General features: G+C 36.9%; 1 protein-coding gene across 3 annotated transcripts; it reads right to left on the bottom strand.

Moving 5' to 3' along the window:
• Positions 1-69: 69 nt before the first annotated feature.
• Positions 70-22,902, bottom strand: LOC117984387 (inactive pancreatic lipase-related protein 1-like). 3 transcript variants are annotated; one of them, XM_034971013.2, is made up of 8 exons: positions 22,827-22,902; positions 7,983-8,040; positions 7,125-7,263; positions 5,563-5,676; positions 4,862-5,013; positions 3,070-3,290; positions 1,393-1,549; positions 70-1,312 (listed from the first exon to the last, which is right to left on the bottom strand). In XM_034971013.2, exons 1-8 carry the CDS (start codon positions 22,873-22,875, stop codon positions 1,195-1,197), a joined length of 1,008 nt encoding a protein of 335 aa, XP_034826904.1. In that variant the 5' UTR covers positions 22,876-22,902; the 3' UTR covers positions 70-1,194. The 3 variants fall into 3 exon arrangements, with proteins under 3 accessions (XP_034826904.1, XP_069356319.1, XP_069356320.1); XM_069500218.1 differs by lacking the exon at positions 5,563-5,676; XM_069500219.1 differs by lacking the exons at positions 70-1,312; positions 1,393-1,549 and adding an exon at positions 2,318-2,406.
• Positions 22,903-25,433: the final 2,531 nt, after the last annotated feature.

The raw sequence follows: 25,433 nt of genomic DNA, 5'->3' as shown, positions 1-25,433 counted from the left end.
AATCTAATGACGTAAATCTGAAATGAAAAAAAGTAAAACGAAGGTAGTTAAGAAATAATATAATTAGGATAGTCAGTTTTAATAGATTTATTTTGTATAAAATCTTACAATTACTTAACAATTCTGTTCATTGCTATACAATTTTGTGCGCGTCTTCTGCATATTAGTTTATGTTCTGACTTCTGCTGAAAGTCGTAAGTGCCACATATTAATTAAAAGAAAAATCACGTCATGCATTCATTGCCAGACAGTCGTGGACGTCCGAGGTGTCAGTCGTTAGACCGACCCTGCCAGACACCCTTAAACTTTTAAACATTAAGGGCAGGGGGTTGCCATAATACTAAGTGTCTGACAATGTATGACGTAATTTCTAGCACTAGTCTGAAGAAAATATAAAAAAATAGACTTTTTATTTTAACGTAAGATTTTTTACACCTTGCCTATTATCTGCCAAAGCCGCCATGATCCGAAAAAACATTCCTCCCAGTGTTGGGGACAATACGCAGAGAAACTTTCAGATTTATAAAAAAACGAAGGTCTGGCACGCGCTGGCTCTTAGTCCAATATTTTGTAGTTCAGTATCTCAGTGATTTATAATGTACAACGCACTAAAGTTGTTGCGTAATCTGGTAGAGCTGTACTTAGATATCGAAGCCTTATTAAGTATCTAACAAAGCCTACTCTTAACTTACATCCTAAGGTGCAGGTACGTTTTGTGAAATTTGAAACATATTATGTGTGATCGCACACGACGAGACGACTTACAAGAGCCGCCAGTACAGAACGTGTCAGCCCAATAGGACGCGTCGAAGAAATATGGTTAACGTCAGCACGTGTCAGCGGTTATTTTAGCCGACTCATGATGCTGAAGTCATTAGCTTTTCTCATCATCATCAATCCTTCGCGCTTCGCCGGCTCATTACTGAAAACGGTTCTCCTCTCAGACAAGAGTTTGGCCACAGGCTAGCATGCTGGCCAACTGCAGATTGGCCGATTTCACACACCTTTGAGAACATTATGGCGAACTCTCAGTTTTCCTTTAACTTTTCTAGTAATAATATTATGCTTAAAAATACATTGCCTCCTTGCGTCTCTTGCGACCGTGTGTGATCACCTTTATAGCTACATCAATGTCCATCAAATGGTGTTTTTGACCTCAACGGTCAGTCACATTACAATAAAGTAAGTACTTTGTTATCGTCCTTGGTTATGATTTTTATTCCTCGTATTTTTATTATTGGAATATATACCGCCCATTCCTTTGCCAAACGGATATTCCGCGTTGGTCGTTAAATAGTAAGATCCTCGGGCTCTGAAATATATAGTAAAATTATTAAGTCAGTATTAAAATATATAGGAATATAATTTTTTCCGCTATGAATTGGTACTAACTTGTTGTCGCAGTTAGCTCCCATATAGACCATACCAACTTCTGGCGTTTGATTTTCTCTAAATTTGTGATAAGAATCAGCAGGCGATGCAGCGAACGCTTCAGGGTTTCGTATAGATTCTGCATAAAATCGCCATGACCTCCAGTGACTGCATAAATCTGTAACAGATTTTGTTATAAAGAATACATTGGCAGGAAATCTCCAGCCGTTTGTGATAGTACTATTAAGATCGTTGAATACCAATGTGAAAGAAATATCATACAGTGACCAAACGCCTTTGATCTTTGCAGAAAGAGCCGGCGTCACTAAACACTAATAGTACTGGTATGTAGTAATGATAGTAATGGAAGCGAGGTAATAGCATCTAGTGTATTAATCTAGGACCATTACCACCATATCCTCACATCAAGTGAGCATCTTTTGCTTTACAATCTTGGGCAGACAAAGTGTGACGCGAACGCGTGGTTGTTGAAAGTTGTTCGACCCTGCGTTAGTACAAGTTTTATCAAATATCAAATCGCTTTGCTACGGTGCACCCTGTAGGGTCTGAATCCATCACCAAGAACTCTTTGGAACTAAGTATACCGACCAGTTAGAACAGTTTTCAAACACTTTAAAATCAGTGCATCCTTTTAAGATATAAGATGCCACTAACAAAACAAAGCATGAGGAGATAGTATATCTGCTAAGTGCTACCTGTGTAGTCTGCGTTAGGGTGCAGTTCATTTTACGTAAAAAGACCGCTGAGTGATCTGGAGGCTCTCCCTACATCCCGAGAAGACTGCCAAACCAAATAGACGCCCCCGCCGTCACTCTTCATTTTGAAACACCATCGATTAATTGCCTATTACGTGATTCAACACGTTATAATACGTGATACAAGGTCATGGGTTTTTTTACGTAAAATGTAATTAAATAGTTAGTTGTAGTTAGTATAATAATTAGTAATAGTGGATAATAAGTGCTAGCCAGTACTTACTTCCTACATAAAGAAGTCTCCGATGGCAGCATATCTCTGTTAAGACGTGAAAGTTCTTTCAAAGGAGGAACGAGTATGACTTAATTAAGTGTGAACAAACTTAAATATTTTAAGAACTTATAAACACAGTAGCCGGGGTTAAGATCGTTCCAGGGTGAAAGTTGGCTCTGAATTTTTGTGTAGATAAATTTGGGATGAAACTTCATCGCCCCGGTAACTGTATGTCTCTACAATTGGCGGCAGGTAAAAATAACTCAAATAACAGTAGATGAGATGTACCTAACTACGCTTAGATACTATACTTTCCTACTACGAGGAAAACAAAAGGTTATCTTAGGAAATATTAAGGCGGTGGCACTGCGCAAGCGCAAAACAGAGTTCTTTTTTGCTGACGCCCACTGTAACTTGCTATTTTAGTAGGTTAGTAGTAAAATACTTAAAAACTTTTGAAATCATATTTAGCAGGGTCTACATTAAACAAACAACCTCACTAGGAAACTTTCCTAAGTTCGCCTAAAAGGCAACTGAAATAATATATCTATTTACTTGCAGTATCGATCAAGAAATTCTGTTGAGTTGGTGTAGACCCTACTAGTTTATTAGGCATATATTACGAGGCACACTCCCTTACATAAAATACTCAGTAACGCTTGGGCATTGGAGCATTTTGCCTCAAGCGAGATTTGTTCGTATACTCACTGTCATCGGTTAGTGGAATAGGTGCAAATCTCGGGCAACCCGGTTGGACACTTTTCCCTCCGTTCGGCCAGAAGTCTGCCGTGCCGGTTCTGACCGGGGCCCCATACCCGCCAGCATCTGTGTGAATCACGTCGACGAAGTCTGCGTCTTTTTCCGTGACGTGGTCCATAACGACACCGTCCGGGTAAAACGCCGGGAACGCTGGATCGAGGGCGGTTAATCTGTAAAGTCAGATACAAATCGGGTTTATTTCTTCATTATCATGATCAACCCATCGCCGGCTCAGTAGGTACAGAGCGGTCTCCTCTCAGAATGAGAGGGATTTGGAAGAGTTCACACACCTTTGAGAACAAGGAGGCGAATGTCTTAACCACTAGGTTATCACACACAGCTTTTTTTACGTGTCCGAGATCGAACCGAGAATCATCAGAAATAATATCCATAAAATTTTGTATGGACTTAAATATAGAATCCAGTTAGTCCTTAAAAATATTTCTGGACGTTAGACGTCTGGACGATTTCTGGTATGTGCCTGCGCATTGGTACTGTTTCAACATTCTGCGCGAGAAACAAAAGGTTGAATGACGAATCAATCATGCACCAACATATTATACACCTCAGCCTTCGCGTACAACTGAATAGATCGATAAATCCTTCTCGGCGGCGCCGGCGGTGGCATTCTTGTGCGTGCGTACGCGTTGAGTTTACCTGTTATAGCGCGAAATATAGCGCGCCTATAAATGCACAAAGGTACAACCCGTCGGAAATATCTGAGCACCTCGCTGGAATGCGTTTGCCCTCGCGCTTCCCCGCAGCTCGCCAATTTTTGCCTATCTAGTACCTACCCAAAAAGTATTTAAACACTACGTTCTCCGAAGCAACGCACAGTACCGTTGCCAGTACCAGTGCCTATTGCCTAACAAAATATAGGTACCTAGTACTTACTAACAAGGTACGTATAATAACTTAACGTTCTCAACGTTTTCAAGACTCGTGTATATAAACACTATCTAAACTGTCAGAACCCTTCTATGTAATTACACATTATTAAATATATTATCCTACAATTAAAACATCAATATTACTCATAATATTATTGTTGTATATTTATTATTCATCTATCACTATATTATATATTAATATATGTATATATATTATGTATTATATATGTACCTGTGTATATCTTTATCTATATATTATTATTAAGGCATTTCTGTGCCTATTAATATACATATTACTTATATTATAATTATTATCTTTATGTTCCCTAACAACTTACGTACACCTTAAACCCAGTTTTCACTAGCCCTTAAATCCTCTTCAACCTAGTTGCCTGGTAGAGATCGCTTCACAGCGATAAGGCCGCTGATTGTATGTTCTTCTTTTACATGTTTCTTTTTGTGTCTTTTTTTTATTTTTTGGTGTACAATAAAGAATATTAAACTAAACTAAACTAAAATAACATAGTTTTTTAAGCATTGTCTATACTAACAAAATATGGGTCTCTGTTGCCTTAATAAAGAATTTATTTTTTATCATTATTATTATTAAGCCAGGTTAGCAGATATTTCCGACGGAGTGTACCAAACAAGCATAAAATACGCAGAAAAAACCAATAGTCTGAATCTGAAACCAGCCAAGGTCAAAGCTTTTTCTTCGTGACTCAAATTATACTGAAGCTGAACACTATAGCTGAGACTATAGTCCTGTCTGCATCCGAGAACTCAAACCATCAGTGACAAAGACTCCTAGAACTTTACTTACTTATAAGATAGGTAGATATCTAGTATACCTTTTAATAGTTTTGCTGTATTTATTTTTGAGATGTCGTGCAAGATAGCCGGCAACATGGCTGCCGAGGGAATGACCTACAATTTGCAATTTTTCTATTGATAGGCCAGCTTCTATGAGTTTATTTAGATGTTCTGCTGTTACAGCTCCAACCTGAAATATTAATTACACTTGTTACATAAAAAAACAGTCAAGTGCGAGTCGGACTCGCACAGGAAGGGTTCCGTACTATCGTACAAGAAATATCTGTTTCTAATTTTTATGTCGGCAATTTGGAAATTTTTAGTTCTGATTTGTTGTTATAGCGGCAATTCAAAATTCAAATACATTTCATTTTTATCATCTAGGTACTTGTTATAGTACATGTACTAGAGATAGCATGCACCCTGGAGACGGATATCGACTACTTTTTATCCCGGAAAATCCCACAGTATTTTTGAAAACCTAAGTCCACGCGGACGAAGTCGCAGGCATCATCTTGTAATGAACAACTAAAAGGAATAACTGAACGTGGTAAATAGTACGCGACAGGTCGAAATGACAATCGGGGAGGGAACGCCTCGCACACCCGCACAGCCTCCGCGCTAACCCGGTGCGGGCGAGCGCGGTAACGTGCGGGTGTGCGGGGCGTCCCCCCGCCTCATATCCCGATTGCCATCTCGACCTGTCGCGGACTATGGGGCTATGAGATAAATTAGCTACCTTTTTCGTGTTCCTAGCAGCGTTAACCAAATAATTGCCATGAGACATATTAGACCAGTCTAATAATACGATATTGGTATCCGGTCGTGTTTCTAAGTACGCGTTCACCATGACCTAAGAAGAAATAGACACAAAAATAAGGATAAGATTATAAACCACATAAACATAAACGTTTTCCTCAATTTTCCTCATTGCGAGCTATTACGTGACTTTGGAGTCGGTGTCAAGGTATTTGGATACAATTGTTTTTAGTTTTGTAATAATTTTAATATCGCATAATTATGTAGGTACGATTCCATCCACGTAAAACATTCTCGTATATTCAAACTGAACCGGACTTTAGACTTTGCGGGCTAGATTCTTGCATCACAAGGCTTCCTTCAAATTTAAGCTTATTCGACGCATCTACCAAGCATTCTTTGAAGGCAGCCTAGGCGTCATGATTAATTCATCCTTAAATATTATAAATGCGAAAGTATGTCTCTCTGTCTGTTAGCTTACACGGTAATTCAACCAATTTCGCCGAAATTTTTAATTTGGTACAGAGACCTTACGTCTGAGGGACGTCTTAGGCTACTTTTGTTCCAGGAAAATCAAAGGGTTTTACAGGATTTAAAAACCTAGATCAACAAGAAGTTAGTTACCTACTTGGTACAAAGATAGCTTGCAATACATACAGGAAATGGACATGGACTACTTTTTATACCGTAAAGTCAAAATGTTCGCACGAGATTTTTAAAAACCTAGATCCAAGTAGACGAAGTAAAGTAAAATAGCTGATTATCGCGTGCTGCCCAAGGCCGAAAAATTTGGTGTAAAACACCACTTATAAAATGCCGCACTGTCGCATGCGGCAACATGCGTCCTCTGGTACTGCAAACGTTAATGGGTGGCGATCACTTAACATCAGGTGACCCGCCTACTCGTTTGCTCGCTATCTATATATAAAAATGAATCGCAAAATGTGTTGCTGTTCGCAAATCTCGAGAACAGCTGAACCAATTTCGCTAATTCTTTTTTTATAATATACCGTGAAGTACGGGGATGGTTCTTATGGAGAGAAAAATTTAAAAAAAATCCTGAAAAGAATCGACTGTTACGCGGTACGAAGATCGCCGGGGCAGCTAGTTTGTATTTAAAAAAACCGGCCAAGTTCGAGTCAGGCTCGCGCAATGAGGGTTCCGTACTACAGTCGTATTTTTTCGACATTTTGCACGATAATTCAAAAACTATGATGCAAAAAAATAAATAAAAATCTGTTGTAGAATGTACAGCTGAAGACATTTCATATGAAACCCCAGTTGATATAATTATCTCACTTCGAAAGTTGAAAATACTAATTATTAGTTTAAATAAACTCTAAATTCTAAATTCACGGTTTTCAGATTTTTCCCCAAATGTCAGCTATAAGATCTACCTACTTGCCAAATGTCATGATTCTAGGTCAACGGGAAGTACCCTGTAGGTTTCTTGACTGACAGACAGACAAAGTGATCCTTTAAGGGTTCCGTTTTTCCTTTTGAGGTAGGTACGGAACCCTAAAAAATGCAAGACAACCTTACCTGTACACTTTCCTGTTGAGCAGTCTCGATAAAGCCGTGGATATATAGGACGGTGGGGTTGTTGTTATCGAAGCCTTTGACCTCGACGAGTTTGCAAGCCTGGTGCAGCGGTATGTCCACGTATTCTTCGAAAGAATTTCTGTAAGAATTTAAAGAATCCTTTTTAGGCTAGGCTATGATATTGTTTTCATGAAAGCAAGGAAGACAGAATCACTACCCACATCATAAATGCGAAAGTGTGTTAGTTTGCGGGTTTGTTGTTTTGTCCTTCAATCACGCCGCAACGGATCAACGTGATTGATTCCATGGTTATAGCGGTTATACTTAGTTAGAGGTGGTTAGAAACTCCTAGGCTCCTTCTTATCCCGCAAAATAAAAATAGTTCCCACGGGGTTTTTGAAAACTTAATCACGCGAACGAAGTCGTGGGCATGAGCTAGTAAAATAATAAAGGTAAGCGAGGCTGTTGTCGATTTCTAATATAATAGGAAAATGACTATTGTATAATAAATAATAGTACTTGCGACCGCCCGTCTCGGTTTCAACAATATTAAGGTCTATTGCAAAAATCTCTGTTCAATGCTCGTTGCTCCGTTGCGGCGTGATTGAAGGACAAAACAACACACAAACACGTTTTCGCATTTATAATATGGGTACTTAGCAATTACTATACTACTACTATTTACTATAGGACACAGAATAGCTATCTAGCGTTCTTGTTTGTGATATGCGTGTGGTTATGTATTGTAGAAGTATCACTTTACTCAGTGGGTAGGTGTGTATGTTACTGGAATTTTTAAGATTGAAGGTCTTAAAAATTAAGAGAAGATACTTTTTTTCTTAAAAAGTGTCAACTTACCCATTATAAAAACGTAGATAGATGTCTTCAATTCGGTTGGTCCTGTCTGGTAAAATTCCTGAAATTAAACAAAGAGCATTGTAAATTTTTTTGACGACTTCCCTGGCGCAATGGAGAGCGCTGCGGTCTTATTAGTGGGAGGTCCCAGCTTCAATTCCCGGTAGGGGAAATTCGAAACTTTAGAATTTCTAAATTTGCTCTGGGTCTGGTCTGATGAGGGGCTTCGACCGTGGCTAGTGACCACCCGGCAAAATCATGCTGCCGAGCGATTTAGCCGCATAAAAACCAGAGGGGTATACCTAATAAAACTGCCATACCCCTTCCAGGTTAGCCCGCTCCCATTTTAGACTGCATCATCACTTACCACCAGGTGAGATTGCAGTCAACGGGTAACTAGTACCTATCTTAAAATTAAAAAAAAAACATACAGCTTAGGTGCATTCAACGCTCTACAAAGCCGAAATGTCATTCTAAAGGCCCATGTACATTATTTTCTGCCGTGTACGTGTACCTACTGTATACCCTATTGTATCTACATACAAATTAATATTCATGATTGTATCAAATGTAGGTTGTGTTAATTTTATTACAGTGTCATTATATAATATTGCAAAAATAAAGCTTCGCAGCTATATCAGTATAATATGCTACGTGCATGCTACACAGTCCCCTACATAAATGTGTATCTGTCTGCCTGTTACCTTTTCACGTCCCATCCGTTTAATTACAGTTCTTGCAATTCACGAAGGCTAGTGAACTTTACTTGTGGTTACGTCGTTTACATGGTCATTGCGTAAATGTGCGTGCATGTCGGACCAATCAGTCGCGAGCAAGCGCTGTCAAACGCACACATTTAGTGTACCTTACTTATACCAATACGACTTAAACACAAGCATAAGTCAGTGGCCTTCGTAAAATGCAAGAACTAAAACCGATTTAGGCTTTGGCTTTATGTTTAATTTTTCAAATTAAAATCGACTCACCAAGTTTTATATTTGACAATTCATTTTTAATTGTATTTCTCGCATTAGCTAGTACAATACTAATCACTTGCAATATAAATAAAGAAGCAAATATTATATTATGCATCGTAAGTCTATTGGATGTCGTGATCAGCGGAAGACTGTCTTTCTAAGTTCTTCTATTTTAACTTGGAATTATGCTAGTTATGTTATTATGTGATTTGAAAAATCTGCATAAGAATTTTCCAGAAAGGTAAAAATACATAAATAGGTACACCTAAGTAAAAATTACAGGATGAAACTTTTTCTATTTATTGCATGTTTGATAAAATAATATTTTATTGTTTTCCAATTCAAAAAAGATTAATGTTCTTACGATTGCATAAAAAAGAGATGTTTCTCAAATTATTGCATATTTTTCATGTTTGTTTTTTATAATCGAATCTTGTTTCTCCAAGATTTTTGAAACGATTTGCGTGATTTTTTAAATCCGATAGAAAAAACCACGAGATAATAGTTCCTATATGAGCCAAATTCAATCAAATGAGGACCATCCACTTTTTTGGATGTCGGCTAATAAAAATAAAAGATCGCTCTCCCGAAAATACGCATTACAGTAAGAGCTGGCGCGCACCACGGTGCGGTGAGTTGCGGTGCGTTTTAAAATCCGTCAATTTGAATCTATCAAAATCCGGTGCGGAATTAATTGAACAGTGTGCGCATATCTGTGTAGTATGTAGTTCTATTATATAGTTCACAGATTATGCGGGGAAAAAACGTACGGAAATTTACCGTGATGCGCGCTATCTCTAAATGTCTTGAATTCACTCTGTATAGCCTATACCTACTCTGTTATATTGTAAGTTAGCTGATTAGAGATGGTAAATTTAATGGTATCAAACAACTTACATAGTTTATTGCGTCTATTAAACTCCAGTTTTCTGTTTATTTGTTTACGCTCAAAACACGCAAGATCATTAGATTATACAGGCTGTAGCCAGAACGGTAGCAAAAACGAAATGATTACTATTATGATACGACAATGAAAAAAACTAAAAAATATTTTTAAAATACTGTATTTTGTAAAAGTTTACTATATATTGCAAATAAAAGATCTAACTGACGTCAGAGGTCAACGAACGTTGCGTTAGTAGGCCACTCGGAGTCGGGGGGGAAATAATATTTATTTTCTACATAAGCATTATCCCAATTGCTGGATACAAGCGGCGCATGGTCGTTGTTGGGTAGAACCGATATCTTGCATTTGATGTTCAGCCTCTGACAGCGTCAGCATGACGAACTGACGACGATTTTATCGCTAGTTACGTAGGTACTGATTACGAAATATTATTATACATATTGATCTTAAAGTAACCTTGTGTGAGCACTATAATAAATATAAGATCGATTAGAAAACACTGTAGTCTGTATGCGTAAATTATACTTTTTATAATAATATCTGCAGATATCTTACCAAACGCACCACGATCGCTTTTCACAAAGTTATAAAATAAGAATTGACGCATAAACTCAGCTTTATTTGCTTTGAAATATGATTGAAAATGATAATAATGAAAACAAAATAACGAAGACTCAAAGGGCTCCACTCCACTCGGCCGATGTGCGTCGCGCCTAAGCTACACAGCTTCTATTTCAATATTATATTTTTAAATTACTATCGTTTGTTATCTATATTTCATTATCAGCTGTCAATTAAAAAAAGTAACAAACTGTCTGGGATTTGTCCCATTCAGATAAAATGTTTATCGAGGTCCTAGATAAAATCCATAAAAATGAGATAGGTACATAGTAAAACAATTATTTTGTTTTTGTTTCTTTTCTTCGGGATTATAATATTATTTTAAAGATAAGATATTGTGCTAAGCGCCTTTTAAATGCTTTATCTATAGATTGATTATGATAATTTATGTTTTAACTTCCTTGAAACCTTTAATAATGATATAATTTACATATTTTGATTTTTGGTTCTTATATTCTGATCAGTAAGTCGGTTATTGAATAGGGTCTTGTACTGTAGTAATAAAAATTACGTGATTTTTTTGTATAGCGGTAGTTTATGGGGCTAGATATCATTATTTAAGATAATGATTTTAAGGAAAACATGTTTTTTATTTATTAAAAAAAACATGTTTAGACTCGCTTAGAAACCAGCCCCCCAATTGTGTAAGAATAACCATTTCATGGCTATCGCAATCGTCAAGAAATTCTGCCCTTTGATTGGTTGATTCGCTGTTTACATTTTTTCACAGCCAATCAAAGGGCAGAATTCTTGACGATTGCGATAGCCATGAAATGGTTATTCTTACACAATTGGGGGGCAGGGCGGGTCAACTAGTAATGAATAAAGTAATATAATTAGTAATTACTTAAACACTGCCACTATTCATTATGTTCACTGCAGTCAACATTGAGTTAGAACCGCATTTCCACTCTAACATAGCATCTAACATTTGAGCTATGACCTGGATTTTTAATTTTTAATTTATATGCAAACCTGGAAGTCATTTCTTTGATGCTTTTTTAATTTTCAATATATTATATTATTATTTATTATGCAAACCGTTTAAGAGAAGTTTCTACAGCGCTCTCCACACAAACGTTGTGAATCCAATCAAACTAACTGAAATTTTCTTAGAAACGAATATCCGTGGTGTGTTATATTTCCGTAAAAATGTGTAGTTTCAACTTTACACATGCACACAATATTCAAATGATTCATCATGATCAATCCATCGCCGGCTCACTACAGAGCACGGGTCTCCTGTCAGAGTAAGAAGGGGTTTGGCCATAGACTACCACGCTGGCCATGTGCGGATTTGTAGACTTCACACACCTTTGAGAACATTATGGGGAACTTTCAGGTATGCAGGTTTCCTCACGATGTTTTCTTTCACCGTTAATGCAAGTGACATTAAATTACTTAAAACGCACATAACTCCGAGAATTTAGAGGCCCGGGGTCAAACCCCCGACCTCCGATTAGAAGGCGTACTTCCTAACCACTAGGCTATCACAGCTTTTCAAATGATTGCTTAAGTAATATTAAAGTGAGAACTGAACTACGTTTGCTAGGAGCGCGCTACGAATACACTACTCTTAAGCTTTTTGTATAACTAAAATTTTATTTATGTTGCTTGCTTGATGTAAGCTAACTCTGTACCTACTCATCAAAACCGGTTAAACTATTGGGCCGTGAAAAGCTGGTAGATAGACAGACAGACAGACACACTTTCACATTTATAAAATTAGTATGGATTTATTAATTAATTCAATACAATTAATTTAAAGTTTAATTAAAAAATTAATTAAAAGCTGATTATTTATTTTTGAAATGCAAGATTTCTCAATTTTAAGGGTTCCGTACCCGAAGGGTGTCAGTGGGATCCTATTACTTAGCCTCCGCTGTCAGTCCGTCTGTCTGTCAGCGGCTATCTCATGAACAAATACCTAGTAAAAATTTCAAAATGTTGTTTCTTGTACGATGGTACGGAATCCTGCGTGAGCGAGTCAGACTCGCACTTGACCGGTTTTTTATATCTAAAAGACCAAATTACTGAAATAGCTGTACTGATTGCGCTGCCCAAAATAACCTCCTGTATAAATAGGTCTCTATAATCTGTACCCCTTACTATTTTTAAAAATCTAATACATTTATAGGGGTTTACTCACAAAGTGAGCATGTCACCCCTGTAGAGTTTAAACCGCATACAAAAATGTGTTACTTTCTACGTCTAATTCCTCTTAATACCAATTTGTGTAGCATCCTTGCCTTCTCGGATGCCGGGAAGGCAAGAATGCTGTTCCATGTTTAGAAGATTTACGTATTGTAAAAAAATCCCGTTACTCACATTATAATAATAACATGTCGTTGAACCACGAAATATGCCAAACATAATTAGGTATCTATAACATCGGGTGCTTTCATTTGTGATGGTAATAAAAGTCAATACAATGCAATCAGCGCGATGCGTTTATTGATTTGCGTACACATTGACTTCCCTCTAAACGATCAATCGAAGCCGGGTATTGACGCACTTGTATTTAAGGGTGCCTGTCCACTGAAGTGGAGCAGAGCGAAGATGTGTTGAGCAGACCAATCAGATTGTCGGTAAATAACGTTATATTTTTATTCCGTCATCTGATAAAACTCTGACCGGTCTATACGCATTGGCAACGCATTGGTGGTTCCTCTGGTACTGCAAATGTTCATGGGCGGCGGTAATCACTTAACATCAGGTGACCCGCCTGCTCTTTTGCTCGCCATTTTTATTAAAAAAAAACACCTCCGCTCCGCTCCGCTTCAGTGGGCAGGCACCCTAAACTTGCTCGGCCGAGGTTAAAAGACTGAAATAAACAGAACTCGCGCGATTTGTGAACAAGACCCTAAAGTCCCATATTTTATCGATGCACGAGGTTTGCCGCAGTTTTTGTGTGTTCACCGGCAAAACTCGCTTGCGGTTTTGTGCTTTTTAGGGTTTCGGAATTCGGACCCTATTACTTAGCCTCCGCTGTGCGTCCATCTATCCGTCTGTCTGTCAGCGAGCTGTATCTCATGAACCATAATACGTCGGTAGAGAGTTGAAATTTTCACAGAGTGTGTATTTCTATATTATATTTTTTACTAGCTTATGCCCGCGACTTCGTCCGCGTGCATTACATAAATCTCAAACCCCTATTTCACCCCCTTAGGGGTTGAATTTTCAAAAATCCTTTCTTAGCGGATGCCTACGTCATAATAGCTATCTGCATGCCAAATTTCAGCCCGATCCGTCCAGTAGTTTGAGCTGTGCGTTGATAGATCAGTGAGTCATTCAGTCAGTCAGTCAGTCAGTCAGTCAGTCACCTTTTCCTTTTATATATTTATATTTTAGATATCATGTCACATCATAGAAACACTCTGATTCACCGAAATCATTAACAATGTTGCACAATACCGGCATGAATCCGGTTGCTTTAATTAGAACCTAATTGTGTTCGTTCACTGTTAAATAATATGGGTTAGCGTTTGCCGTTTAATAAGTACTAGCCTTTGTCCGCGTTAACTAAACAGGAATTGTGCAATATTGCGCTATAGTTTAAAGCCTAACTAGATGATGCCCACGACTTCGTCTGCGTGGATTTAGGTTTTTAAAAACCCGTAAGAACTCTTTGGTTTTTCGAGATAAGAGTAGCCTTATGTCCTTTTCCGGGATGTAAGAATTTCCGAATTACCGAATTTCATCAAAATCGGTTAAACTGTTGGGCCGTGAAAAGCTAGCAGACAGATAGACAGACAGACACACTTTCGCATTTGTAATATTAGTATGGAGGATTTTAGTGACTACTCTCATACATGTAGCTATTTTGAAGTAAACATTTTTTCAGAATCTGAGAAACTTAGTTCTGAAGCTTCATACAAACTGACAAACTGACACATTTTAGGCAGGTACCTCTTCATAATAATAATATTAGTATCCAAGATTTAGTACGTCAGCAGTACTTGATAAATAAATAAATAATATTATCGAAATAAATCAAAATATTATTCTACTTGCACAACTGCACCAAAATAATTTAGATGCGTCTTTAAGCTATGTTGTGTTATATATTATTGTTATTCTTATTATATTATCGAGATAGTAAGTACTTAGGTAGTATGTTTATGGATTAATTACCTATCATTAAAATTTTATTACTGTCTTTAAGGGTACTACTACACTACAACTATGTAACAAAGTACCTATCTAAGGTAGATGGGTAGATGTTTACTGTTCAAAGTAAAATTATTCTCGAAAAATTAAATGGCTACGACTACTATGGCTTTGACTTTGACCCAGTAGAGGCTGGTAATGGGTTAAGATAATGATGATAGTGAGGTAGGTATATTGAAAATTTGTTAGTGTATAAGGAAAACGGAAGAGAAATTCCAACGTGATAATGCTATTTTAGGACCTCAAGGATACGCCAAATGCGGAAAACTAAATCACCTCTATTTTTTTGGCAATACATACTTCATGATTCGACATTGACGTAAAGGGTCTATTCCACTGACCTCTACTGATACAAGTTCGCTGGACCTGCGATTTCCGACCCGTTTGTGGAGCAACTTGATTTTCGCCATTTTGACTGACCAAGAGACTGTTGCTCTCTGGGTACGCAACCCTAAGTAGCTAGGTATAGATGTTTCGTGGAAGGTAAAAATATTTTTATGAATAGCCGCATGAAGAGAACCTTTCGCGTACGTTTTATAAATACGTGTTTAAACCTACTCGCCCCAGATTTTCTACGTTGAACAATTTACAAGTAAACAATAGTATAATCACGTACTTACACATACGAGCATGTGAGGCATGTGAGCAATACAAACGGAGAATTACCGGTAGGAAATAAATAGCTCCTTTTATTTTTTTGCTTGCACACCTAGGTACATAGGTACATTATAAAGAATCAGTACCCTTATTATATATGCGAAAGTGTGTTTGTTTGTTGGTTTGTCCTTCAATCACGTCGCAACGGTGCATGGGATTGACGTGATTTTTTGTACCTGGAGAGTTACTTTTAGTTTTTTGTACCTAGTTTGACCTGGAGAGTGATATAGGCTAGGCTATCTAGGCTATTTTTATCCCGGATAATCAAAGAGTTACCATGGGATTTTCAATAAACCTAATTCCATGCGAACGAAGTCGTGGGTATCAGCTAGTTTAAATAAACTTGAAAATATGAGAGCACACTTCTGATCAAAATACTTTTTTCTGTTCCATCCGAATATTTTTGGCCCTGAAGTCATTACAGGTTAAACTCGACGTCAACAGGTTAAATTCGCGCATAATGTACTAAGTATTTTCAAAATCGCAGAGTAGCAAGACTCGGTAGCTACAACCACGGTACCTACGTCATAAACAAATGATTTTATATAGATAGGTACAGAAAATTACAAATATTATTATGTATACTTACCTAAAGGTAGTTTACCAAGGTTAGTAATGAGCCATATCAAGATTTAAATGTGCGATGCTAATGTCATAATGTGAGTCAAATTTCGATGCAGACCTTGTGATTCTTTTACGCTTAAAAAGTAGATTGTGACCAAAAAGAAAACGAAAATCTTATGTACCTAATCAGTGGCGAAGGGTGAAAATCTGATAAAGGGAAGCCGGAAACGTACTTATCTAAAAGAATATCAGCTGTTCGATTTTTGTTTTCAAAACTTAATTTAGAAAAATTACTATCGTTACGTAACAAGAAATCTGTTAAACAACAATCTATGTGAATTAAGGCCATTTCTGATTTCGACTTACCAAACTGAATCAAAATTACCGTGAACTTACACTTATAAGTTATTAATCACATCCCCAATTTATTATATCAAAATAAAACACCACTAACAACTTTAAAAACAAACAAGCATGGCCGCTTCACAAAAACAAATGTATCAATATCAAATAACCCTTCAAAATACAAAATACTCAAAATAGTAGCATGTACCTGTTAAAACAATACTATTAATATAATTTTTAATTTGGAGGTATTATAGGGTAACTCGGATCCAACCGAGTTATTTACGTCAAATTTGTCTGACCTGTCAGAGTTCCAAATTCGTATTCGCTACTGGGCCAGATTAAATTGGCGTGGTCTTTATTAGTCGACCGTAGAGCGAGACAGACCTAGTTCGCTACTTTCGCTTTCGCTAGGGAAATGAAAGAGATAAATACTAAGCAAAAATCTAACTAGGGAATCCGATATTTTACGGCTTGTATGGTGTAGGACTGTAGGACGTAGGTGTATGTTACTTACATTAGCTGTTATGTTTTTAACTTAAATTAGTACTTAATAACAAAAGAAAAATTAGCATTTGTGACGATCGAACCTTTGTATTTACGAACGTATTACGGAATTTATGTGAATAGTACCTACTTACGCTATATTATGCCAATTCTTAAAGGGAAGCCGATAGGAATCGTGTTATATTGACTCTTCGCCGCTGGACTACCTATACATATTATAGTTATAGTTTTTAAGTTTTTAAACCTGGTCAGTTAAAAGATAAACGAATGATGAAAATATAAACTTTGCTATCTTCATTAATTCAATTTCCCAAATCATTACTTCTCTCTATCACATGTACGCAGACGATCTCCAAGTGTACACTCAGTCAACTCTCGAAGACTTGCCCTCTGCTATTTGTACTATTAATAGGGACCTGGCGGCTGTCAGTGAATGGAGTAAGAGTTATGGTTTAAAAGTGAATCCTTGTAAATCCCAGGCTATTATTATTGGTGGTGCTGGCTTGATTTCGAGGGTTGATTGGGATAATCTACCAATACTTACATTAAATGGTGTTGTTATACCTTATAGTGCTACTGTGAAAAATCTCGATGTCTACTTGGACACTACTCTCTCGTGGTCTCATCAATTAAAGGAACTCAGTAGAAAGACCTTTGCTGCCATGGGTTCTCTCAGGCGCCTACGTTCTTTGCTTCCCATTCCTACTAAGATTATGTTAGCTCAATCTTTACTGCTCTCTATTCTCGATTATGCAGACGCAAGCTACATTGATTTAACCGAGGACCAACTTAATAAACTTGAGCGAATCCAAAACCTTGCTATTAGGTTTATATTTGGCTTGCGCAAATATGACCATGTCTCCGAATTTCGTTCAAAGCTCAAATGGTTACCCATTCGCTTTCGCCGGAATCTGCACATTGTTTCTCTTCTGTACTGTGTATTGTTCAATCCAATGACTCCAAGTTATTTAAAAGAAAATTTCAAATTTCTAGGCCATGACAGACCAGATAGAGTTTTACGATCAGCGGGAAAACTCATTCTAGCGCCACCTACACATCGGACAAAATACTTTAAGAATTCCTTCACGGTCACTGCTATCTGTTTATGGAACGAGCTTCCCTCGCAAATCCATCGTGCTGAATCCCTTAACAAATTTAAAATTGACGTCAAAGATCATTACCTATCTCTTTGCTATCATCAGTAACGGCATAGTTTATTATTTAAATCTATATGTGTATATATATCTATGTAGTCTTATGTATGTCTATTATACTTTATTTGTATGTATTAGTGTATTAACAATATGTATTTTATATTCTTATTATATGGTTTAGTTTATTTAGCTATTGGTATTTAGGTTTATTTTACACCACCTCCCATTGTCCATTTGTTCGTTTTTTCCCTAGCGTTAAGGTTGTCTGGAAGAGATCGCTATTTAGCGATAAGACCGCCTTTTTGTACCTACTTATTAAGATTTCTTTTTGTAACCTGTCATTTGTGTTTCTGTGGTGCAATAAAGTATATACATACATACATACATAAACGAACGCCGCCAGTGATGAAACTTACATTACAAAAAAGTTATTCCTTACGTACGCGAGCGATGGTAGGTATAGGCTTAGAATTTTTTGGGTATATCTAATATACCATCTATTGGCCATATATTATATCACTAATGGCCTATAAATATTATTTGGTTTGGTCCCCAATCAGGTGGATATTCTAAGTCCCAATAAAAAACAAGTATCTAATAAGCATGTGCTGTGCATTGACCGAGGCAGAACCTGTTCGTAAGAATTATTGCACCGTGACAAGGCTAATGGCCATTATATAGAAGTGGGTAGGCCCTATAAAATAATATAAAATATTGTATTTTCTATTGTTATTCATATGTTTAAAGTTTTTTTAACTCTACGACACAGAATAAAATAGTGATATTGATTTCTATTCTGCATGTTCGTGCGCTTGACGGCTTGCTTGTCTGAGTAGGTATGTTCAGTACCTACTAGGTACCGAACAATGCTCATTGACGGTACTTAGAGGATATTATTCTTTACGTTATCTTTTCACCTTTTCTTGAAATCGAAGTAAAAAAATATGTATTTAATGTAGGAGACAACTATCGTCTCTTATATGTCTCTTTATACCCACCCGGCTGAGTTTTTTGTGCGCTCTTCTCAGGCGGGTTTGGATTGGATTTGGTTTGGTTAGTTTTAAACCACTACATCATTGTAGTGCAAATATTCAAGCAAATAACAATCAGAAAGTGTATTACAATAATACCCAATCTGAATAAATGATTTAAGTTTGAGTCTGCTAGGCTACGCCTGTGACTCTACCACTGATTTGGAATGTTTGGAATCCATAGATCTACCAGACCTAAAAATTGATAGTAAATACTTAAATATATTAATAAAATAATATAATAGAGATTAATAAATACTGTTTGGTGCATAGGTTTGTCCTGCACAAAGAATACTTCTTCTTCTTCTTGAAATGCCGTCTCCTAACGGAGGTTGGCAATCATTAGGGCTATCTGCACCTAGGACACTGCTGCACGGAAAAGAGATTGGGTACTCTTCTCGTACCAGTGGCGTAAATTAGACACGATGGTAGACACGATGTTCTTATTCGGCTGGTTGGTCTTCTGCCGGCTATTTTTCCCTGAATAATGAGATGAAGGAGGTCGTATTTACTTTTTCTCATTATGAGACCGAAGTACTCAAAAAAATACTTACTTTTCATTAATAAATAGGTAGGTACCTAATAACAATTTATTTTTATGAGCGCTATATAAAATACGTTTTAATTATTTATTAATAACTTTTTACCGCCGTTTATAATATTATACCTACCTTACCAGCTAACTATTGCGTGATAACAATATGTTGTATATCTAGAAGTTACGTAAACCACCACCTACATGTACCTATTAGGTATGTAATTGTGTCTACATTATATTTACCTCCCTACTCGTACTTAATTATTATATACTAGCTGATGCCCGCGACTGCGTCCGCGTGGAATTAGGTTTTTTAAAATCCCGTGGGAACTCTTTGATTTTCCGGGATAAAAAGGAGCCTATGTCACTCTCCAGGTCTTTATCTATACCCATGCAAAAAATCACGTGAATCCGTTGCACCGTTGCGACGTGATTGAAGGACAAACCAACAAACCAACAAACCAATAAACCAACAAACCAACAAACAAACACACTTTCGCGTTTATAATAAGGGCACTGATTATTATTTATATTGAACAAAATTTTTGATTATAATTTGCGTAAATCAAATATAATAAAAGGAAAAGGTGACTGACAGACTGATTTATCAACGCACAGCTCAAACTACTGGACGGATCGGGCTAGGGGTTTCAAATTTTGTGTACTAAGTACACAAATTTCAAACCCCTAATTCCACGCGGACGAAATCGCGAGCATAAGCTAGTGCTCCATAAATTATTTATGAATGTCTTACTAGTGACCGCTTGCGGCTTAGCTTTCGTGAGAATTTTGAAAAATCCGGCCTTATTCCTTGTTTTAATTATGGTATTCCGTGCTTACTGGGTCCAATTGTCAATTCAGGCTGGGCGTGCGTTGGTGAGTCAGACAGTAAGTGAGTCGGGACTTCTCTAGACGTAAATATTTATATATCTACAGTAGAGTCATTTATTTCAATAGGCCACAAATAATATACACCCTAATAATAATATAAATGCAAAAATGAATGTTTTTGTTGGTTTGTCCTTCCTTCGATCGACATGATATTTTTGGATGACTACCTGAATGATTTTTTTTTAGAGTGACAAAGGCTACCTATTTTTTATTTAGGAACGTTACGTTGATTAAAAAAGATGCAAATTAGTCCAGAAACCTTGGACAAAAAAATAACGGGCCGACTTGTGAATCACATTCTTTTTGGAAGTCGGTTAATGATAGCGCCTGACAAACAATTCGGTACAGAACCCTAATTTTTAATTAATTATTTCTTGTTAAGTACTATGGAATGTTTATTGTAATACCGGTTTTAAGATGGAGGTGAATAAATGCAATTTTTTTGAGCTTTTGGGATTAGTTTTTATTATTTTAGAGGTTTAAATACTAAGAGGAACACGTAGTCTGTAAAAAATTGTACTGGCTACCTATTGTGGCTAAAGTTGTAGACCTCTGTGACAAACGGACAGACGCGCACACACAGACAGCAACTCAGAGCGTCCGATCCGGTAACTCAGGTTTGGCACCCTTTGGTTATGGAATCCTAAAAAGTGCCCTATTAAAGTCTCTGCAATAGGCAGTACGTACTATACACTATACATTTACAAGTCGGAATAAGGTTCAATGAGTAGTCGTTAACATTCTTAATTGAGACCAATCACAATCTAATTATTGTGTAAATATTCTGAACGCATCTGCGTGTAATAATATTTGAATTAATGCGAAACGTGCCTAGAGTTGTATACAACGTGATTGTGATTGTTTATAAAAAAACTATTATTCGAGGTTTTCCTTTTAATAGGAATTCAATAGTAGTGTCCCCTAAACAAACGTGGGTAGTTATTGGTTCTCATTTGAATAAGTATAAAGTTAACCAATAGAAATTAATATCCGTGTGAGGTCATCAAATAGTTCATCGACAAAGCGCAAGTCGCAAGAGAAACGTGTCGCAATGAGTCTGTTACTCTGACCTAATCTTTGAAACGACTGTTAACGACTTAGCCGGGACTTTCAGAATTTAGATGCCGGTAGAGCAAGGTCACTAACTTAGAATTTAGGCCGCAGGAAAAGCAATAATTTTCAAGCATACTACAGTTATGGGTAATTACTAGTTAATAAAATATTATAAGGACCTCTTCCCCTAGTTACCCACCTACCTATTTTATTTATATTAGAAATAACAACAACATTCTTCGTGTGCTGTTTTTCCTAAATCTACATAATCATTGAATATCATTAATATTAATGTATGTAACAGTTTTTAGGGTTCCGTACCTCAAAAGGAAGTTGAAATTTGGGGAAAAATCTGAAAACCGTGAATTTAGGGTTAGATCACACAAAAAAAATTAAATTGTGGTCATGAACTAATAATTGTATTTTAAATTTTCTAAGTAAGTTAACTATATCAAATGGGGTATCACATGAAAGGTCTTCACCTGTGCATTCTAAAACAATTTTTTTTAATGTATCATAGTTTTTGAATTATCCTGCAAAATGTCGAAAAAATACGACTGTAGTACGGAACCCTCATTGCGCGAGCCTGAGTCGCACTTGGCCGGTTTTTTATCACTAGATAGGTAAGTAGGTACTAATGATATCATCTCGGTCAAAACTTACGATAGTTTTTATTTCATTTCAACAGACATACCTCAGCCATACATTCTTTGCTCTTGAGTTAATTTAGCTGAAAGACTTTTCAGATTAACAGCTTCAAGTTTGTACCTGCTGAAGGTAAATATTACCGTGTAACGTCGTTGCTGGATACGTACAGTAGGTACTCTTCTTATTTTGTACTTACTCAGTAGGTACTACTAACACTTTTTAGGTAGAATGTTGAATTACGTTGTAAAATAGGTACCTAATGAATAAGATAAAATAAAATTGCGATCGAGTTTTAATGTAGGTACGTAACTACTCTATGTTTTTTTCAATGCCAAGTTGACTATTGAATGGGAATTGAAACTCGAAAGTCGAAAGAGTTGGTTGCCAAAAACACCTGTCAAATATTTCGACCACGTGTTCCGAAGATAGTCGAAGGGAGTCGGAAAACGTACGATGGAGCGCGAACGCAAATATTTGTATCTTATTCAATGGTAGAGTTCTTGTATAACTATTTTTACTGCCAAATTCCACTATACATTCTGAAGAACATCTTTTCAGACTGATAAAATAAATAATTGTTTTGTACAAGAACAGCTATATAATTAAAACGTTTCGTGTCCTTGCTACTTTTTTTTTATAGTTATATAGATACGCTTGAATGGCTTCATAGTAAAACAATGGTGCTGTTGAATTTTTCTCCTGATATAAATATAAATTATCTCGAATATAGGAACGTGTAATTTATTTGCGGAGGATGTCTCTCGATTATTTCTTCCGTACCTACCTGTTCCCCACCAATATTTCTTCCAACTCACAGACACAGCGCGAAACATTGCGTGCGACGCTTACAGCGCGCGGCGACCAACTGGTCTGATTGGTACATTCTTCAATCGTGATTCTTGATTCATGTTCGAATTTCGAATCTAGAAAAATTATTAATAAGAAACCCCCTTTCCTTTTTAAATTTAATTCGATAAAATTGGAGCACAGCAAGCGATATAGGTAGGTACTTTGGCTTCCTAGTTTGTCACTTAGAGAGCAACCGACAAAGGATCCCGACACCCTGACTCAATTAATCTCTAATTGGAAACGAGAGTGCTCTTAATGTCAAGAGGAGGATTTCACATCGTTGCCTGTCAACGTAAATGGAATTCTGACAGCGCAATGGGTGTCACTGCTGCTGATATCTAGGTCAAAGCCCTGCAATCTGGGAAAGGCTTCAGTAGTGACATAAATGTATTACGTACCTACCTACCTGAATTATATAAAGCCTGTGGGTACATTTATAAAAGGATAAACTGACTAACTGAATTCCACTCAGCATCGTTTGGTGGAATTTTTAAAAATCCTTTATTAGTCATGGGATATACCTACCTACGTTACAGAGAAAACTTTCAGGCAAAATCTCAACAATGAAAATACTAAGTGACAACAACGGCCACCAAAATTTTGTTAGTCATTATCAAATATTTTTTTATTATTAGGTAGGTACCTACCTATAGGGGATAAAAAGCTACTTGACTGTTAGTTAGCAATAATATTAACTTTATTATTGATTTCACCAATAAATTTAACTGTTGTGTTCATCAGTATAATCATTTCAACCAAACAAAATCGAAGAAGTTTACCTACTTTTCGAAAAAAGTGCGTTTGTCTATGGTTTTTTCTGTTAAAAAAACTACACTCCTTCTGGTGCAGTCGGCTAGAAAACAAAAGCGAAAATCCTTGCACGAAGAATAGGTACCTCCCTATTACATATTTTAAATTATGATGTAGGTAGGGACTTTAAACCAACAGTAGATAGAGTAATGTAAACCAACAACTTTTTCAAATCGGTAAGGTTTACTTTTTGTTTTCGATGTTGGTAACAAGGTGCAGGGCCTGAATTTACTTGAAAGGGAATTGGAGCATGGTCTGTAATCTGAATGCTGCTATGCAATGTAGTTAAGTCGTACTAGTAGGTACGCGTTTGCGGTGGTAACAGTGACCTATTTCAGCTTTAATGACTTCTGGTAGGTATCGTTTTTTGCACAAAAACTGGATGAAATTATTTCTACTTTATTGTATTTTGAATAATATTTACCTACCACCGGTGTTTTCTTTAGAATTTATATTCTACCTACTTACCTACTTATATATTTTTTTTCTCTTATTCCTAGACTTTAAGTAGGTAGGTACTAGGTAGGTATAGTTTTTGTATTCTGGTACATGAATACCTAATGAAACCTATACCTAGCTATTGTGATTGGCTGAATTTATGGCATTATTGCTGCAACTTTGTGTTTTACCTATATGATAGAAGATAGTAAGAGAGTCGTAAGTAGGTAAGCTTACCTACTAGAAACACGCTTGACATATTTTTATAACTAAAGTAACAAAATGATATGAAAAAAACTAACGACATCTAGTGGAACGATCGTGAAGCTTTAACGCGCCTGATCGCCAGCATAGCAACAACTAACAACAAAATAATGTCTTCAAGTTTACTAAGTTATCTCGCATTATGTTAATAGGTGGCCACGACAGGGTTCAGAAACTCAGTAGTTTTCAAGTTTTGGTCATTTCTATTGTTTGATTGATATGGCTCGTGGGGTAGGCCGTGAGGATGCGGATTGTGGGAGTGTGATAGCAAAGCTGTGGTAGCCTAGTGGTTAGGACGTCCGCTTTCCAATCGGAGGTCGGGGGTTCGATCTCGGGCACGCACCTCTAACGTTTCGGAATTATGTGCGTTTTTAAGTAATTAAAATATCACTTGCTTTAACGGTGAAGGAAAAACATCGTGAGAAAACTTGCATGCCTGAGAGTTCTCCATAATGTTCTCAAAGGTGTGTGAAGTCTGCCAATCCGCACTTGGCCAGCGTGGTAGACTATGGCCAAAACCCTTCTCACTCTGAGAGGAGAGCTGTGCTCTGTAGTGAGCCGGTGATGGGTTGATCATGATGATGATGATAGCAATGTTGAGACTTGGGAGCTTTGATTTTTACGTCAACTGTCATCCTCCACAACCCTCAGTGAAACGATATACCCACCTATACTATGGATTGACAAAGTGTAATAAAAAACCGGCCAAGTGCGAGTCAGGCTCGCGCAATGAGGGTTCCGTACTACAGTCTTATTTTTTCGACATTTTGCACGATAATTCAAAAACTATGATGCATAAAAATAAATAAAAATCTGTTTTAGAATGTACAGGTGAAGACCTTTTATATGATACCCCACTTGATATAGTCACTCACTTCGAAAGTTGAAAATACTAATTATTAGTTCGCGACCACAATTTAATTTTTTTCGTGTGATCTAACCCTAAATTCGCGGTTTCAGATTTTTCCCCAAATGTCAGCTATAAGATCTACCTACCTGCCAAATTTCATGATTCTAGGTCAACGGGAAG

Source organism: Maniola hyperantus, chromosome 8 (assembly GCF_902806685.2).
Source record: "Maniola hyperantus chromosome 8, iAphHyp1.2, whole genome shotgun sequence".
NCBI lineage: Eukaryota > Metazoa > Arthropoda > Insecta > Lepidoptera > Nymphalidae > Maniola > Maniola hyperantus.
Note: the sequence above shows the minus strand (reverse complement) of the source record. Positions and strands in the feature narration are given on the sequence as shown.

Bases quoted from the DNA above. Each gene is read 5' to 3' on its own strand.
- LOC117984387 (XM_034971013.2), bottom strand. From the start codon at position 22,875: ATGTTTCGCGCTGTGTCTGTGAGTTGGAAGAAATATTGGTGGGGAACA. The intron at 7,264-7,982 runs GTAAGTTGACAC...AAATTCTTACAG, and splicing joins TATCTACGTTTTTATAATGG to AAATTCTTTCGAAGAATACG. The intron at 3,291-4,861 runs GTATACTAGATA...CTGACTTTACAG, and splicing joins TACAGCAAAACTATTAAAAG to ATTAACCGCCCTCGATCCAG.